General features: G+C 37.5%; 1 protein-coding gene across 3 annotated transcripts in view; it reads left to right on the plus strand.

Moving 5' to 3' along the window:
• znf385b (zinc finger protein 385B) overlaps nucleotides 1-17,128 on the plus strand; it is a 139,096-nt gene that overhangs the window by 16,785 nt on the left and 105,183 nt on the right. The window contains exons 1-2 of one of the 3 annotated variants that reach the window (XM_016523647.1): nucleotides 15,057-15,174; nucleotides 15,250-15,567. In XM_016523647.1, the coding sequence (XP_016379133.1) occupies nucleotides 15,159-15,174; nucleotides 15,250-15,567 (334 nt within the window). In that variant the 5' untranslated portion in view covers nucleotides 15,057-15,158. Of the gene's footprint in view, nucleotides 1-15,056; nucleotides 15,568-17,128 lie in introns of those variants that run through there. The other 2 variants (XM_016523648.1, XM_016523646.1) reach the window with 2 other exon arrangements.

Genomic DNA, 17,128 nt, shown 5'->3' on the forward strand with positions numbered 1-17,128 from the left:
AGCAGCTGTAACGTCAACAAAGTCTCGCAAGCAATCCCGATGCTCTGTGTTTGGATGTAAGACAACATAAATCTTCAGTTTCTCCCAACATCTGAGCTGCTGAGGACTCTGTGGATTACTTTAATTTTTCAGGGTAATGCGCCTCAAAATCTGCCTAAATACGTGTATCACTCCAGACTCCTTCGTGAATGTCATGTCATTATAGTGCTTGGCGTTTTAACCATATTTGTGTGCGTACATTAAGTATTGTTTAACTGATCAGTGCCGCGCTTGTGAGATTAGTTTGCGCCTTTCGTAGCGCGAGATTCGTTGTCCCACTTTCAGTGCATTTGGCTTTCCATATGTATGGCTAAACACCGGTTCTCTCGCTCTCAGTTATGTTGCTTCTACCGGCTGTTTATTGCTGTAGATATGCAATGCAGAGAGACGTATACGCTACGCCTCTTCTGGCGACGGGGCTGGAATATGCTGCTCATTTGCATTTAAAGCGATACCCTCCAAAACAGCTCTTTTTTTAGACACACCCCAAAAATGACGTTTTCCAGCTGTTATAATAAATGATCTGTTGGGTATTTTGGGCTGAAACTTCACAGACACATTCTGGGGACACCCAAGACCAATATTACATCTTGTAAAAGGGGGCATAATAGGTGCCCTTTAATTTTCATGACTTTTCTAGGCTTGAAAAACACATGACTGTTTTGTATTTGTGATGATGCATGTGTGTGCAGGTGTGCTTATGCATCTTTCCTTCTTGCTGTACCCCCCAGCTCTCCAACCCCAGTGACAGGAAGTGCCACTAATGCGAGGACCGTCTCCTTGCGTGCTTTCAAATAGGGTGGTTTTTCTTCACGCTGAAGGGCAAAAGGAGACATTTTTCTCCTCCTTTGGCTCAGTGAGAGAGCTGACAGCCTGGTTCTGTCAGGCGATGAACTGTCAGGTAGAGTCTTTTCTCGTTTTTCTTGCTCATAGAGCATGTGGCTCTTATTCATCAGTAACGGCGTCACGTTCTTCTCCTGTCTAAGCAGCCTGTGAGCTTCTGGGCTAAATACAATGACCTTGACCCGTATCAGGCTCTTTGGCAGAGCAGCCACACTACTATGCTCTGATCTGTGACCAAATAAACATGCGTAAGCTATTAGAATATCGGTTATATACTTTTTGCATTACAGTGCTTTCAAGGGCCCCAAACATTACAATTTTTATGCTACTTTACTCCAAAAATTTCTATGACTAATTCAGCCCAAACTAAACATACAGACTCCATTTAAGTTTAATTTATTTATAATTAATTCTTCAATGGGTGTTCACACTGACTAAGAGCAAAGCAACTTGGAATCATTGATTTTCAATGAGAACTGGACTGTTGACAAGAGGATATGTGTGTGTTCCAGTGACCATGGGTGCAAAATACATGTAAATTTGTCCCCCACACTTTTTTGGGGCAAGTGTGTTCACATAGAGGTTTTCAAGAGCCAGTGTGAATAAATCTAGATTTAAATTCAAAGAGACAGGATAGTCTGTGCACGACCTGATATTTTTATTCGTATCCAGAATGAGGTGATGTGAACATGGAGCGCTCAACACTCTCATGCAATTTATGTTTCATTCATACTCTAAGCCTGAGGGCGCTCTCACGTAGTCCAAAATGGACTCATAGAAGTAATAACTTCTGACATGCCAGGAAATCCGTAATATGGACAAAGGCATCCAGCTATTGCTGTATAAGCTGAATAAAAAGCAGAAACATTTTGTCTGATGAAACGTGAAGACATTAAACACATGATTGCGACAATATATGTTTTATGTGTGTTTTTAAAGTCATCTTCAGGTAATAAATAAAGTATATGGATAATGCAGTGCTAATTGAAATAGCATTTATTACAGTATAGAAACTATTCTGCTGCCTTCTGTGACAAAAATGGAAAAAAAAGTGTTATATAAACAAATCATACAATTTCATTAGGAATATATAAGAAAAATATATATATTATATGTCAGCTTAACATCGTGATATCTGTCAGCCATCGGCGATGGACGATGGCATCGTCTATCGGCCCAACCCTAGTCTAGCAGTGTATTTGATTTCTTAGCCAATTAAAAATAAGAAATAAGAGAAAAATAAAACTTGTCAATAAAAAAAGGTATTAATATATGACATTTCTGTCCCCCTGAAAAGTTTAAATGATGGCTACGCCCCTGCCAGTGACTGTTTATGTTGTAGAATAAAACGTGAAAATATATTGACCTTGTCACCACAGAGCTTATTTCAGACATTTAACCAGAAATACATTTAAAAATCAACGGTTTCCAGGATGGTGTGTTAAAATGCTAACTAATTTCTAGATTTTGGCCTACAAAAATGCGTCATCCTTGCAGCACTCTCATCGTCTGTCAGTCAACTGTGATATTGCAAAAAATCATTTTTTGACAAAGTACTGGTACTTTTGACATCCTTAGTGCAGAAAACCTGTCTTAATGGCCCAATAGTTGATTCTCATGCACAGAGAAAGACACATACTAAGTGTCATGACAATGGTCTAAACGCTATTTTTTTCCTGCTTTGCAAGCACTGCCATTTTCCTCAGCAAATGCAGATCTAGCTTCTATAATACAGCACAGCTTTCAACTACAAGTGTTTCTTCTCAGCTGCCTCGTATACCGTTGCATTTTCGTCATCATCACCTTCTGCTCTAAATAGCTCAGCTATATTGACATTCATAAGCAATCGACGGATGCTGTTGTCAAGGTGATGCCCTGCCTATGAAACACAACTCATCGGACACATATACCGTTACACGTTTGACAGACGTGACCGCGATTGCAAGGGCACGCATGTTCTCAGTGGCTCTCTGTAATGGTACACTCCGACTGTTTGCATGCTGCGGCAGCGCACATGTGAATGCCGTAGGGACTTTAAGGGTGGAAATGTTTGTATCACTCTGCTCTGGTTTCGAGGTCTGAGGTGTGGTTGTTTTGTTGCGCTGGTGCTGGATGGGGAATCTGGTTTCAAGGGATTATAGCATCTTGATCCCCATCTAGATTGGTGATTGTCTGCAGGGCAGTTCATACAGGATGCATTTTTGCATTGAAACAAATGCAGTTCAACAGTGTTTTTATTCCCATATGTCTCCTGTTCCCATAATTCACATACATCTTATATACATACATGAAGTGCAGGCCATATATATGTATACACTATCATTCAAAAGATTTGAGTTGGTAAGATTTTTTAATGTTGTCTAAATGAGTATCTCATGTTCTCCAAGGTTGCATTATTTTATAAAAATACAGTAAAAACAGTAATATTGCTAATTATTATTACAATGTTATACAACTGTTTTCTGTTTTAATATATTTTAAAATACAATTTATTCCAGTGATTGAAAAGCTGAATTTTCAGCAGCCATTCCTCTAGTTTTCAGTGTAACATTATCCTTCAGAAATCATGTTGATTTGGTGCTCAAGACAAAATTCTTCAGTATTGAAAACAGTTTTGCTGTTTTATATTTATTAAAAAATATGCTAGAATTTTTTTTATTTTTTTTTATCTAGGGTTGTTGTAGGCTAGTTCACTCTCTCTGAGGTCTACACGTTCATTCTCTGTGTACAGTTCGAGCAATAACTCCTGGAATTGAACTGGGTTCTGTGTAGGTTTGTGAATGCAGCTACTTTGTGTGGAGAGCTGGCACACGGTGAGGTCTGCGTAGAAAGCTGGACAGGAGGTTTGGTTTGACAGAAAAAATAAAACCGTTTAAAATACAGCTTTCAACAGATTATTTCAATTCATTTTCACTTACCTAAAATCTGTATTCTAGCATAAGTTTTGTCTGTACACTCTACACTAATATGCATCTTTAAAGTACTTCTTTGTACTATTTACGATAGAAAAATAGTACAAAAATGTGCCTTTTGTACTTTAGAGTACCACGGCAGTGACAGCTTTGTACCTTTTTTTTCTGAGCGTGTAATATTCTGTTTATTTTATTTTTAAGCAATTAAAAAAATGTGTGGTAGTTATCTGTTGTAGTTTAATGCAACAAACTTTATCGACAGCATATGTGGCAATTGTCGGTGCACTTTTTAATTCTTCACATACAAATTGTGTTTTGTTTTTTGCTGTAAAGTTTCTAAATCACCCTTTTAATGGTGTCACTACTGGTTATGTGCTGTCGATTTGCTCCATGTAAGAATTCATTTCGTGGCACATATATTGCATCTCTTTCTGGTATCCTTGCGCACAATGTAGAAGTTACATGGCTTGTTTAAAAAAATGTTTAGTGGCTTGAGAGTGGCTTTTTCTGTAGACTTCCACGTTTTTTGTTTTGTTTTTACAAACTGAGGGTTGAATCAAAATAATTTTCTATGATAATCGACAGAGTTCATACTTAATCTAGAACATTCCCTTAACTTCAGAGTCCTTTAAACTGAATGTTGTCCTCAGATCAAGGTCATGGAATCGAATCATTCAAATCTCCTGTGTTTTTTCTTGAATTTCATTTGTACTTTCCCCTTGAACATCCTGAACGCATTTCTACCTCCTCTGGTTTGGAGAGACAGTCTGCTGGTGTTGAGTCTAACCTTGCTCTGTTGCAAATGTCGATAATGTCACACTTTCCCATTCAGATTGCCCACTGAGAAAGTACCCACAAATGTTGTTTTTCTTAGACGTGCCAGCTAAACCAAGAGAAGGGTTTACTCAAGTCTGGACTATTTAAGAGCATTCTTCTCAGACGGTGAAACATGTGCGTGACAAATGACAGGACATGTACCTCCAAACCAGTAGCGTCCTTTCCTCTCGTTTGCTCTCTCTCCTTTAGATTTTATTGCATGAATCAGCTGCAAATGTTGTTGTTTTTCCCAGACATGCCAGCTAAAGCAGGAGAACGAAGTCCAGACACATTTTCAGACAGCCCAATGCGTCCATACTTAGTCACAGAATTGGAGAAAAACACAATTACATAGTTTTACCATCAAGCATCTTGTGCCTGAGTTACAGTATGTGACAGAGCCATGAAATACATACTTTGGGCCACGATGGAGTCACAGTTGAGTGAGTTTTACAGTAAGTCTGCAGTGAGAGGGTGAGATTACATGGAAATGGCATGTGTGATGGTTTTTGTATGCGGCGCATGAGCTGTGTCACTAAGTTGGCAGAATGGTGCCCAAAGGCTTTCTGTGTGCCTCAGCCACTCAACTCACATTCAGTCATAGTTTTGGGAATGGAGAACCAGTTTGTAGTTTTTGAAGAAATGCAGTAACCACATTGATTTTAATGATTTTAATGAAGTTTAGTTTTTTTCACTGGTTCTAGTTTTGTAATTTACATCTTTACTTCATTATTTAGTAAATGGTATGTATTAGGGATGCACGATATTATCGGACCAATATCGGAATTGGCCGATGATGGCTTTAAATGTAAATATCGGCATTGGCCAGATATGAAAAATTATGCCGATATGTCTTGCCGATAAGAGGAATACAGTACATTAACTCACATGTGCTCAGGGTGTGCTAGCGATTAGATCACATCAACGGTGCGATTAGATCACGTCAGCATTGTGGCTCATTCTTGAAGCAAAGTTTTGCCTGAATGGTGATTAGATACACTGTTTTGGATCGCTGCATTTCAACTGAGAATGCACGTTGACGCATTCGGTGTATGATGGAGTAAACGGTAATAGCACGTGCAGCGGCAGCAGCGACAGCCTCCCCCGGGTCCTAATGCCTGTTCGGTAAAGAGTTTTAATTCCGTAGGGGGCGCTGTTGGCCTACTTCTAATAAAATGAAAGCAAAATACACAAATAATATTTAGACTGTTTCTGATTAAATCAAGCAGTAATTGATGCCATAAAATCATGAGTATGTTTGGATTTAAAGGTCAGAAGCTATAGCTTACATGAAAAAAAAAAATAAAAAAATCACAAACGACACTTAAATTAAATAATTTTATATATACTGATTTATTCATTTTTATATTTTTAAAAGCAAAAATCCAATATCGTGCATCCCTAGTATGTATAACAGTTACTCTTTCTACAGGTTACATCTTTACACAAGTAAGTGCCATGCTTATGAGTGATTTATTTAATCATTTATTAAATAAATAATTTAATAAATGATTTATTTAATCATTTATTAAATGATTTGTTTAAAAACATTGATTCATTCTGATATTAAACTAGTTATTTGTATTTTTGAGTGAGTCATTGAATCATTCATTCATTCAGCCGATTGATTAAAAACACTGATTCATTCAGAAACTAAACTAGTGATTGTCTTTAAGTAAGCCATTGAACCATTCATTCAGCTCATTCATTCAAAAACACCAAATCGTGAATAGTTAACCAGAATATTTAAGTAATAATTGTATAAATGTAGTTTAAAATGCAATTTATTTTCAGCAGTCAATACTCTAGTCTTTACTGTCACATGATCCTTCAGAAATTATTCTAATATGAGGATATGCTGCTCAAGAAACATTTCTTAATATTATCAATGCTGAAAACAGTTGTTCTGCTTAATATTTCTGTAGAAGCCATGATCATTTTTTTTCTGGGTTCTTTGATGAATAGAAAGTTCAAAATACAGGATTCATTTTAAAGGATACATTTTTGTAACATTATACATTTCTTTACAGTCACTTTTGATAAGTTTAATGCATTCTTTCTGAATAAAATAATTAATTTCTTTTAAAAAGTAAAATAAAATCTTACTGACTCCAAACGTTTGAATGTAATGTAGATCTGTGGGCATGTACAGACCTGTACCCTATTTTCTCTCTTTCTCTAATTCTGTCTTTCTTGTTTGCAATATGTATCCTCTACTGATCTAACTCTCACAGCCCCTCTTTTTTATTTATGTGTCTTTCACTCTATTTTTCCATCTTTTCTTCAGTGCCCTCTTCACTCTATCTGTCTGTCTCTTTCTTCATCAGCTTGTCTCTCCATGGATCTCTTTGATAATGAGTGGTAAATACAGTCAAGTCTCATCACCGTTATTTATAGTCTGTTTTAGTGTGTGTGTGTGTGTGCTCATGTGCGTGTGACTGTCCATGCGATAGCCTATTTTATTTTCTCATTGATCATTGTTTTTCTTCAGTGATATGCTCTCTGTTTTATAGGTCTGAATTGCTGTTATCAAGTGAAAATCATTACGTTACGTGGCTGACAGACTGCTGATTTTAAACACGTTTTATGTACAGACTCAATTCTTTTAATGTATTTCTTTGTTTCTGACGGTTTACTTGAAATATTCAATGACAAAATGGCGATATTTAATTGAACAGTACAGCTGTTTTCATCATTGATAAATGCTACACGAGCACCATATCAGCATATTAGAATGATTTCTGAAGGATCATATGACACTGAATAAAGTTCCAGTGATGCATACTTTGGAAGACTTCAATTATTTAAATAGGATTGAATAATGAATAAAACACAAGCGTGTAACTTATTAACAATAGTAACACGCTTGTGTTACTATTGTTAATAACACAAGTGTGTTACTAACTTATTAACAATAGTAGCACGCTTGTGTTATTAACAATAGTAACACAAGTGTGTTACTATTGTTAATAAGTTAGTTTTTTTTTTTGAGAAGTGGTGCGATCACTTTTTAAGGTTCCAGTGACAAATAAATACAGATTCAATTATTTAAATGGGATTAAATAATCAATAAAATACCCTGCAAAAAACGGATCATTTCTGATTGACTTTTCCGCTGTTATAGACACTAGTGTTGTTACGGAGACGAGTGTGATTTCCCAGGACATCCATTTTAGATATCTGAAGGATTGACTTTTTATGTGTAGTATTCCAAAAAAATGCTTCATATCTGTCTTTTTCTCCTTCCATCTCTATTTTCTAGTCTGTCTGTGGTCTCTAGATGAACAGTGATTTTTAGTTACTGTTGCTATTTTTATTCCACTCCCACAACCTGGCATAGAACTCAATATCTGGGTAAAGCTGGTAATTAAGCCCAAACTGTTATAGAAGCTAAGGGTGCCAAAGCATTAACATTTACCTTCTGTGGCTTTTAAATATTGTCTGCAGTATATTCATCAGCACCTGCCCACACAAAGGTCACCCATTCAAACTCTGTGCCAAGGGCCACAAACCATTATACTTCAGACATGTGTTTATTGCTGATTCCTGATTCATTGTTGAACCACAGACATGCCTCTATTTGGATATTATCATCTCTAAACCGAGTGTAGATAAACTCTCACTTTTTTTTCATGGTTCCCTAAGAACCTTTCTCTCTTATTTTGAGATGAGTATTTCCCTCATGTACATTCTATGAGTGCAGTGCAACAAAACTACATCACCCCCATTATAATCAGCAAAGCTGTCTAGACTGGAAGCACCAATTCTGTCGTATCGTGTCACAAAGTGAAGCGCCTTCACTTAATAAATGGACTCTAGCTACTCTACATAGAAAGATACTGCGGGTACTGCTCTGTATGAGATGTAATCACATGAGTGTATAGTATGAGATGTAATCACATGATTATTCACATGACACAGCTGATTGGTCTCTTTTCACATCAGCAGGCGATGAGCTTACTGCTCAGCATTCAAATATTCATCTAGTGCTTGCTGTAGCAGTTGCAGCATGCTTCAGAATCCCTCCACCTTCCCCAGCTCCACATGTCTAGATCTGCTATGGAGTGATTTCATGTATGTTATATATAGGGGTTATTTCATGTTATATGTACAGCAGCGTGTCTGTGGATGTATTGGCAGTAGCAAGTCTTGGTACTTGCTCTGCCGTGGCAGCAGCAGCGTAGCAGATCTATTCTGTCAAGACCAAACACATTAACATTGCCATGTATATTACCATGATAAACTCTCTGACCTCTTTAGTAGCTTCAGTGTAGAACTGTGCTCTTTTTTCTCTTTTGATGTTTCTTTTTTTGTGCATCAGGTGTCTCCCTTTATTACCGTTTGCTTGACTGGATTGACCTGTGAGCTTCTGATTAACTTCCTGTTGTCTAACAGAATCTCAACATTGATTGCACATGTCATGCCTGAGTGCACAGCTCTCCATCTTAAAGCTGAGGGAGGAGAGCAGTTCGGGGTGGGAGTATGTTTCATTGACTCTAACATGAAAACAAGAGTTTCCTCAACTGGCGGTCTCACCTTTGCCCTCAGGCATCCATCTGACATGACCACAGCTTGACACCTATCATATCGCATTTGTTTTAATGCAATAATCACCTGACCTTTAGGAGCTATATCTCTGGAGTGCAAGAGAAATAGAGACCGGTTAATAGTATGTGGATGTGTTGGGAATGATTTGAGGGTACGAAATGTTCAAGAACGGATAACTACGAAGAATGTGGAATGAAATGAACACTAGGCTTGCCGCGATAGACGGTGTTGACGTTGATACCGGTGTTAAGCCGCAACACCGGTTAAGTCATTTGCCCACCGCGTCACCGACCCCCACCGTCGTTTAGATTTTTTATAGTAATAAAAATCATTTAGTTCAGTAAAAGAACAGACACTACAATTAAAAACTGAACGTGGCTGCTCAATGCAGCGTGCCGAACGACAGTCGCATCACAGATCAGATTTCATTTCTCCAGTGAGGAGAGTGAGTTAACTAAAAACGAACAATTGCTTTACACCAAATTGTCGCTATTTCAAAGTGAAAGTAAAATGTGCACACCGCTTTTACAAGCTATTTAAAAGCGAAGGGAAAGCAAGGAAAAGAGGGAACGCCCCGCCCCCATTGTGATACCGGTATTACCGGTGTTGTCACACGTCGATTAACCAGTGGGAAAATTTCCTCACCGTCACAACCCTAAACACGCTAATCAGTCAAAGCTCTGCCAACATCACATTCAGCTTCCACATTCTCCATACTAATATAATGCATTTGCAATGAATGTTCTCACACTATTTTAAACCACTCAGTCTGTCATATCTTGCATCAAAAATTAGCATTTGCTCTGCTACTTGGCTTAATGAGTAAGTGAAACTTTGAATTTTGATACACATTTAGACAATTTCATGTAAAGGTCGACTTTATCATAGAACAATCAAGTGTTTTCCTAAGAAACAAAGCCTTTTGACCTGTTTTGAATGGTCCACTTCAGGCTGTTTTTCTCTGTACTGGAGTGCTGTAATGGATGTTTTGTGGAAATTCAGTATCAGGATCAAAGCACTCTTTATTTTTACTCGATGTATCAAATGCATTTTCCAGAAAGACCTTCAGAAAAAAGTCTGAGAAATGTTTGCACTTGTCACACAGTCAAACTGCTTCATAAATTTCAAAAGGCCACCTACACGAAGTCACTGTGTTCCACTGATCAGTCACATTGATAACGTTTTATAGTTCTTGGGCTGCTGCTTTGATCTATGATCTGATTCAAGATTACTGCATTTATGGCCTTCCTATTATATATAGAAAGGACACAGCATTTAATAAGCAATTCATTATTTTCTAGTACTAAATTATGTATTGTCTTGATTAAACTATAAATCTGGTTCGGTTCAATTTTGTCTGTTGTGTGATTCAGTTAAGATGATTCAAAAGATTCAAATAATAATAATAACTCTATAAATAATAATATTCACTCTTGTTATTTTGTACAGGCTTGTGACAAACCATTTGACACCAAATTTCATATCATATTTTATATATTTTTATATATAAATGCAAGCAGTTTTACAAAAATGTTCCTGTACAGTAGGTAATATCACTTGAGTTTGCAATATAGTGAAATAAAGCGACACATGTTCAGCATATATGTGCGACATAATATTCCCTTTAAATGTTAAAGCTATCTGTTGCATGTTTGATCATTTACACCTAGTATTGTATATACACCAGAATTCTTCAACTAATCAAATTATTTGTATTTCCTAGTTTAATCTGGATTATTTCTTAACTCATTTCCATCAATTGTCTATGGAAACCTGTTTTCTCTATGGAATATAAAAATGGTAACTTTAAAAAAAAAAAAATTTAAATACTTTTTAGCACACAATTCCAGTAGTTTTTTCTAGCAATTCTGGGTTTATAACTCACAATTCAGACTTTTCATCACAATTCTGAGAAAAAAAGTCAGAATTGCGAGATATATAACTTTCAGTTACCTTTTTTATCTTGTGGCAGAAAAAAAAACTAAATTGCGAGACTTTCAGAAGTGTGACACGTAAACTTGCAAGAATTGCAGGAGAAAAAAACAGATTTTATATTAAACAAACACACAAACAAAAAACCCTCAGAACTGTGAGGGGGAAAAGTCAGAATTGTGATATAAAAAGTGTGAGATAAAAGGTTGCAATTACCTTTTTCTGTGGCGGAAACACGAGCAGTCATTTTCATACTTTTTAAAAATGTTCATTGTGGAATAACACATAAATAGTATGCCCCATACTATTTTTAAAATGCAGTATACAGTGCATATTGTGTAGTAAGTTTGAGTTCCAAGTGTTGGAGATGACACTGGAGGAAAGTAGAGGACCCTGGCTGGTTGATTAGTTGACCGCTAAATGAACAGATGTGTCTGTGATGTGAACTGAGCATCACAGGCGGCTTACTTCCTCTAAACCCCAGGACACAAATCACCCAACATATCTGGAAACTCTGCCTGCGAATACAGGTCACCAAAACCACTGCAGCTTCTCTCTCTTTTTTTTGTCACTGGCCTCATTTCCACTGCAAAGTAGAGCAAAGCTCAAGCTTAAGTAATAGCAGGGAGTTTGAGAAATAGATTCACAACATTGAAAGAAAGTGATTAACATCAGGGATTTCCACTTACAGTTTTTCTTTCTCTGAATACAATAGATTCTTGAGAAAGTGCTAAGGAATGGAGGAGAGCTGAATGGCCCGAGAGGCAGAGGAAGTTTATCTGCAGGGATTAGAGTGTGCAGCTGCCCACAGAGATTACTGAGACAGTGTCAGGAGGATTACTGGACAGACCCAAATGTGGACTCCATGTTTGCAGCCTTTATGCTTGCATCCATGTCTGGGTCATTTCACCCTAAAATCAAAAGGAAGAAACAAGAAATGTTATTTCACTTAAATAAAATGAATTTGTATTGTGAAATTGTCATGGTAATTCAGTATATTTCCCCTGCAATCCTGCAATATGGTAAAATAAAATAAAATATAAAATAAATAAATAACACATTTATAATACCAAATTTTTATATAGAGTATTTTCAATAAACTACAGAAAGATATTTGTCTAGATTATGCATTTGAAAAATAGTTGCACATCTTGGTGTGCATCATATTTGTACATCATAATATTTGTTGCATTGCCTTTTATTTACGAGGAGATTCCCCCCTTCTATATAAAGCGTTTTGAGTGCCCAGAAAAGCACTATATAAATGTTTTATATAAAAGAATTATAAATGTATAAAATAATAATTATTATTATTATTTTACTGTAAATTACAATAGACTGTACTGAATACTGTACTGAAATTACAATAATACTCAATAAGCAAGACTCGATAATAAGTCCAGACACAATATAATAATAATAATAATAATAATAATAATAATAATGTCATGAAAATAATATCCAAATAAATTTTTTTTTATTTAGGGGTGAAATGTAGACATGTTAGGGCTGGGCGGTATATCGAGTTTGTACGATATATCGATATTTTCTTTATAAGCGATTCGATATGAGGCAATACCGTTTATATCGATATACAGTAGTTTGATACGAGCCATCTGAAAATATAGCGGAGGACACAGACTGAGCTGCCGCGGAGAAAGGGCATAATCCAATTTGTTCTAAACATGTGACAAGCTTCATATTAAGGCCTTTAAAAACTGGTAAGACAGTATAGTGTATAGTTTTGCATAGTTTAAGCGGCTCGGCCCATCATATGCTCTGACAGAAAGGCTGCATGTGCCACTGACAGAGACACTAGACTACTCACGCTGTTTCATGTGTTTGAGATGTGCTGTTTTCCTTAATGCATAACTTACATTTCACAGGTATAATCAGAATCAGAATCAGAATGAGCTTTATTGCCAGGTATGTTTACACATACGAGGAATTTGTTTTCGTGCCAGAAGCTTCCACAGTGTAACAGAATGACAGTGACAGAACAAAAAAAACACAGATAATAAAAAATAAAAAAAAATAAAAAATAGAACAAGTAAAATAAGGAATAAAAAATATACAAATCGACAATCGACAATTGTATGTCCAGGTATAGAACAATAGACAGTTGTATGTACAGGTATATTATGTGCAAATTGAAATGTAGACTGAGTATGTGTGTTAGATAAATAAGTGTATGAGTGAATAAATAGTGTGTGTTCCACAGTTATTGTCAAGTGTTCATGAGATGGATTGCCTGAGGGAAGAAACTGTTCCTGTGTCTGGCCGTTCTGGTGCTCAGAGCTCTGTAGCGTCGACCAGATGGCAACAGTTCAAAGAGGGAGTGTGCTGGATGTGAGGGGTCCAGAGTGATTTTGCCAGCCCTTTTGCTCACTCTGGATGAGTACAGTTCTTGGAGAGAAGGGAGGGTTGTACCAATGATTCGCTCAGCAGTCCGAACTACCCTCTGTAGTCTTCTGAGGTCAGATTTGGCAGCTGAGCTGAACCAGACAGTTATTGAAGTACAGAGGATGGATTCAATGATGGCGGAGTAGAACTGTTCTACAAGTAAGTCTATTTTTATGATAGCACTGACTGTAAAGTGACTATAATGGGGTAAACAAAGTAGCCTAACACAACTCTGTGCTTTTGTTCTCATTTATTTTCATTTTTAGTTTAGTGAATTTAACTTCCACTTTAAAAGCCTTATTTTCGTTTTTAGATTGCAATGTTACACTGTTAGAATGAAATGTGATTTTAACCCTTTTTTGCATATAATATAAAGGCTTACTTACATGGTTACATTCACTTTATTTGTTTTCATAGCCTTTAATATGTATTGTTTTGTTGGAAACATTGGGCTGTAAGTGAAATAAATATATATTAAATGCAGATTTTTTAAAATACAAAAACGAAAATACCAAGATACCGTATATCCAGGGCCGCTGCTGGCCAAATGGGTGCCCTAAGCAGAATAGTATTTTTGTGCCCCCCACTTCAAAAAAAAATTAAAATACCCTACTATAAGGGGTCAAAATAGAACTTTAATAAAATATAAAAGTAAATAAATAAATAAATTATAATTAAATTGTATTATTTATAAATTACAACTGTAGTTACCTATGGCTATGATTTTATTAATACCATTGTCTGATTGATTTTATAGTCTCAAGCATTCAGAAATCACACAATGATGATCATTTGTATTCAGCCGCAAACATGAGGTGAGAGCGAGCGTAGGCGCAGATCCAGAATGGCGTGTCACGTGTGCTTATACTGCCTATACTGCGTTCATCATAAAATGCATTTTTTATAATTATTTATATATAATATATATGTTAGCAGCAATCTATCTCTTCTCACACTCATGTACCCACGCATACGTGAGCACAGTGATGGATATTTCATCCCCAGCATGCTCTCAAAAGTGCAGCTGACTCAATTGGTATCTTTATGCTCCTTTATCCTTTATCATCCAGCCCAGGAAGCCTCCAGCCGTGGCATTAGTGCAGACTGGGTAGATATGCAGTTTTTGCAATTTTCAGATTAAAGAGATCACCGTTTCCCAGAGCGCAACACTCCCCTTTTGCAGCTATCCATTACGCCGGCCATTCAATTGTAGTGCTTGAGAGGTCAAGGCTCGGGAGAGAGGTTTTATGTAATTTATTCAGTCTTACAGACCCCAAGACACACAATAGCGGTTTTGGCGTCTGCTGCCACTGACAGGAATAAGCCCTTCGTAGCTGCTCGTGCCCCCCTTGGCCGACTGTCTTCACGATGGTTGTGTAAGAACCGTGGGCATGAGGTATGCGAGTCGGGTCTCTTACCAAAGGCAACAGATGGGCACAGGAGGTCAGTCCGTAGCTCTGTGCCCGTTCTATAAGTGGGGAAGCTTGGCTTGAGCGTGCAGAGGGGAGGAGTCAGAGCTCAGGGAGATGAGAACATTCAGCCACCCGTGTAGCCCACACAAGCACTCCAGACATCCGCACTCACACACGTTTTCGGTTCTCTACCTTGGTGGTTTTAGGATGTAAACTCTCCCCACCTGGTTTTCAAAAAGCTCTGTGTGAGGTGATGCAGAATTCAGAAGGTGAGTCATCACCAATCCCGGTTTGCATTAAACACTTTCTGCATTTCAACCCCTCGTCTCTTTGTTGTCCCGCAGGTATGAAGACCCCCTTGAGCCCCACCCAGCTGATAGAAAATGGACAACTGTTCTTCGCCATCCCAGGCTGCGTGGAGGTAAAGGATCCCAGCGACTCTAACGTAGACATGCAGCTCCAGCAGGAGAAGAAGAAGCTGCTCTACTCGCTCTGCGAAGTCTGCAACATCCAGCTGCACTCGGCTGCGCAGGCCCAGGTCCACTACAACGGAAAGTCTCACCTCAAGAGGGTCAAACAGTTGAATAATGGAGAGCTGCCCACAGCAAGCGTCAGCTCGGGTCCTGCTCCTCTGCACTCTCTCAGCAGCAGCGGCAGTCAAGGTAAGACCTCTGTAACCCAGAGGAGAGAATCCTCTGATGCTTTGAGATGACATGCTTTTTTGTGCAGGCGTAAACCTGATGGTAATGCGCCCTGAGTTAGCGTTTGACTCAGAGGGCCCGACATTTCATGTGGCATTTTTAAAGAGTTGTTCTTATTAAAGCCATAGTTCACCCAGAAATTAATATTCTGTCATCATTTCCTTACCCTCATGTCATTTCCAAATCCGTTTGACTTTCTTTTGTGAAATACCAAAGGAGATTTTTTTTTTATAAAGAATATCCTGGCAAGTTTTGGGGATGTCAAACTCCAAAAATGACAAGAGGCCATCATAAAAAGGATCATGAACATAGTCTACTTCTACATATTCACTCTTATTTCCAGTCTTCTTAAAGCCATAGGATTCGTTTGTGTAAAGAACAGACCGCCATTTAAGTCGTTATTCACTGAAAATTCGATTTAATGAGTTTAGTGAACTAATGACTTATTTTGAGTAAATTTTTTTTTTAAAGATTTATTTTTGCCATTTTTGCCTTTATTATGATAGGACATTGTAGAGGAGAGAGGAAGTGAAGTGAGAGAGAGAGAGGGTGGGGGGTGAGATTGGGAAAGATCCTCGAACCGGGATTCGAACTCGGGACGCCCGTAACGCAACGTCGTCACATATCGACACACTGGCCACTAGACTATCGGTGCTGACGAGTTAAATCTTTTTAATGAATCAGTTGATCCAGTTCACAGAACCAACTGGGGTGCGTTTCGCATTCAACGGTGTGGTGTAACAGTATGATATATTGTTGAATAAATCAAGGAGCTCATCAAAAATGTTTCTTGAAACTGCAATAACTCGCACATGCCACGTTGGTTCAACAACATAGAACCGTCAGTAATGATGTCTGGCAAATTTCTTGTTTCTTGCAGGTGGTGGATTAAAAACTTCTGCTAATTAGTTTGAGATTAATTTAATGTCAGATTATTGCTGTAAATAATGAAATGGCATCTGAGGACTATTTTGTTGATAAAAAAAACAATCAATTTAAGTCTGAATGTCTTACTAACAAGAAACTATGCTTGTAAACACAGGTGGAGAGCTGAGTTCCAACAAAACAAGTTTGCGATGCTGTTTGCAAATGTTTGTTGGAACTGGTTTCGGGATACACTGAATTGTTGTACTATGTTGGTAACAACACAACTGTTGTTCGCTAACAATGCTTTTGGGAAACACACCTCTGAATGATTTGTTCTTGAGTTTGGATCACTAATTTGAACTCACAGACTCTGGTCACAGAGGTTACAGTAACAGCTCACTGAATTTATCAGTGAATAATGACTATTTTGGCCTGTTTATCACAAAAAATATTGTATGATATCAGAAGACTCACAATATAGCGCACAAGTTCTGATTTCGGTGGAACTATTATGATGTTTTTTTTTGTTTGTTTTTTTAATTTTTGCAACCTCACTCCTCATTACTTTCATTGTAGTGAAAACAGTGGCCAGGGTACCGTTTTTATTTTACGGAAGAAAAAGTCCATACAGGTTTGGAACAACAATAAATTATGC

Source organism: Sinocyclocheilus rhinocerous, unplaced genomic scaffold, assembly GCF_001515625.1.
Source record: "Sinocyclocheilus rhinocerous isolate Xijiao unplaced genomic scaffold, SAMN03320098_v1.1 scaffold1802, whole genome shotgun sequence".
In the NCBI taxonomy this organism is placed as follows: Eukaryota; Metazoa; Chordata; class Actinopteri; order Cypriniformes; family Cyprinidae; genus Sinocyclocheilus; species Sinocyclocheilus rhinocerous.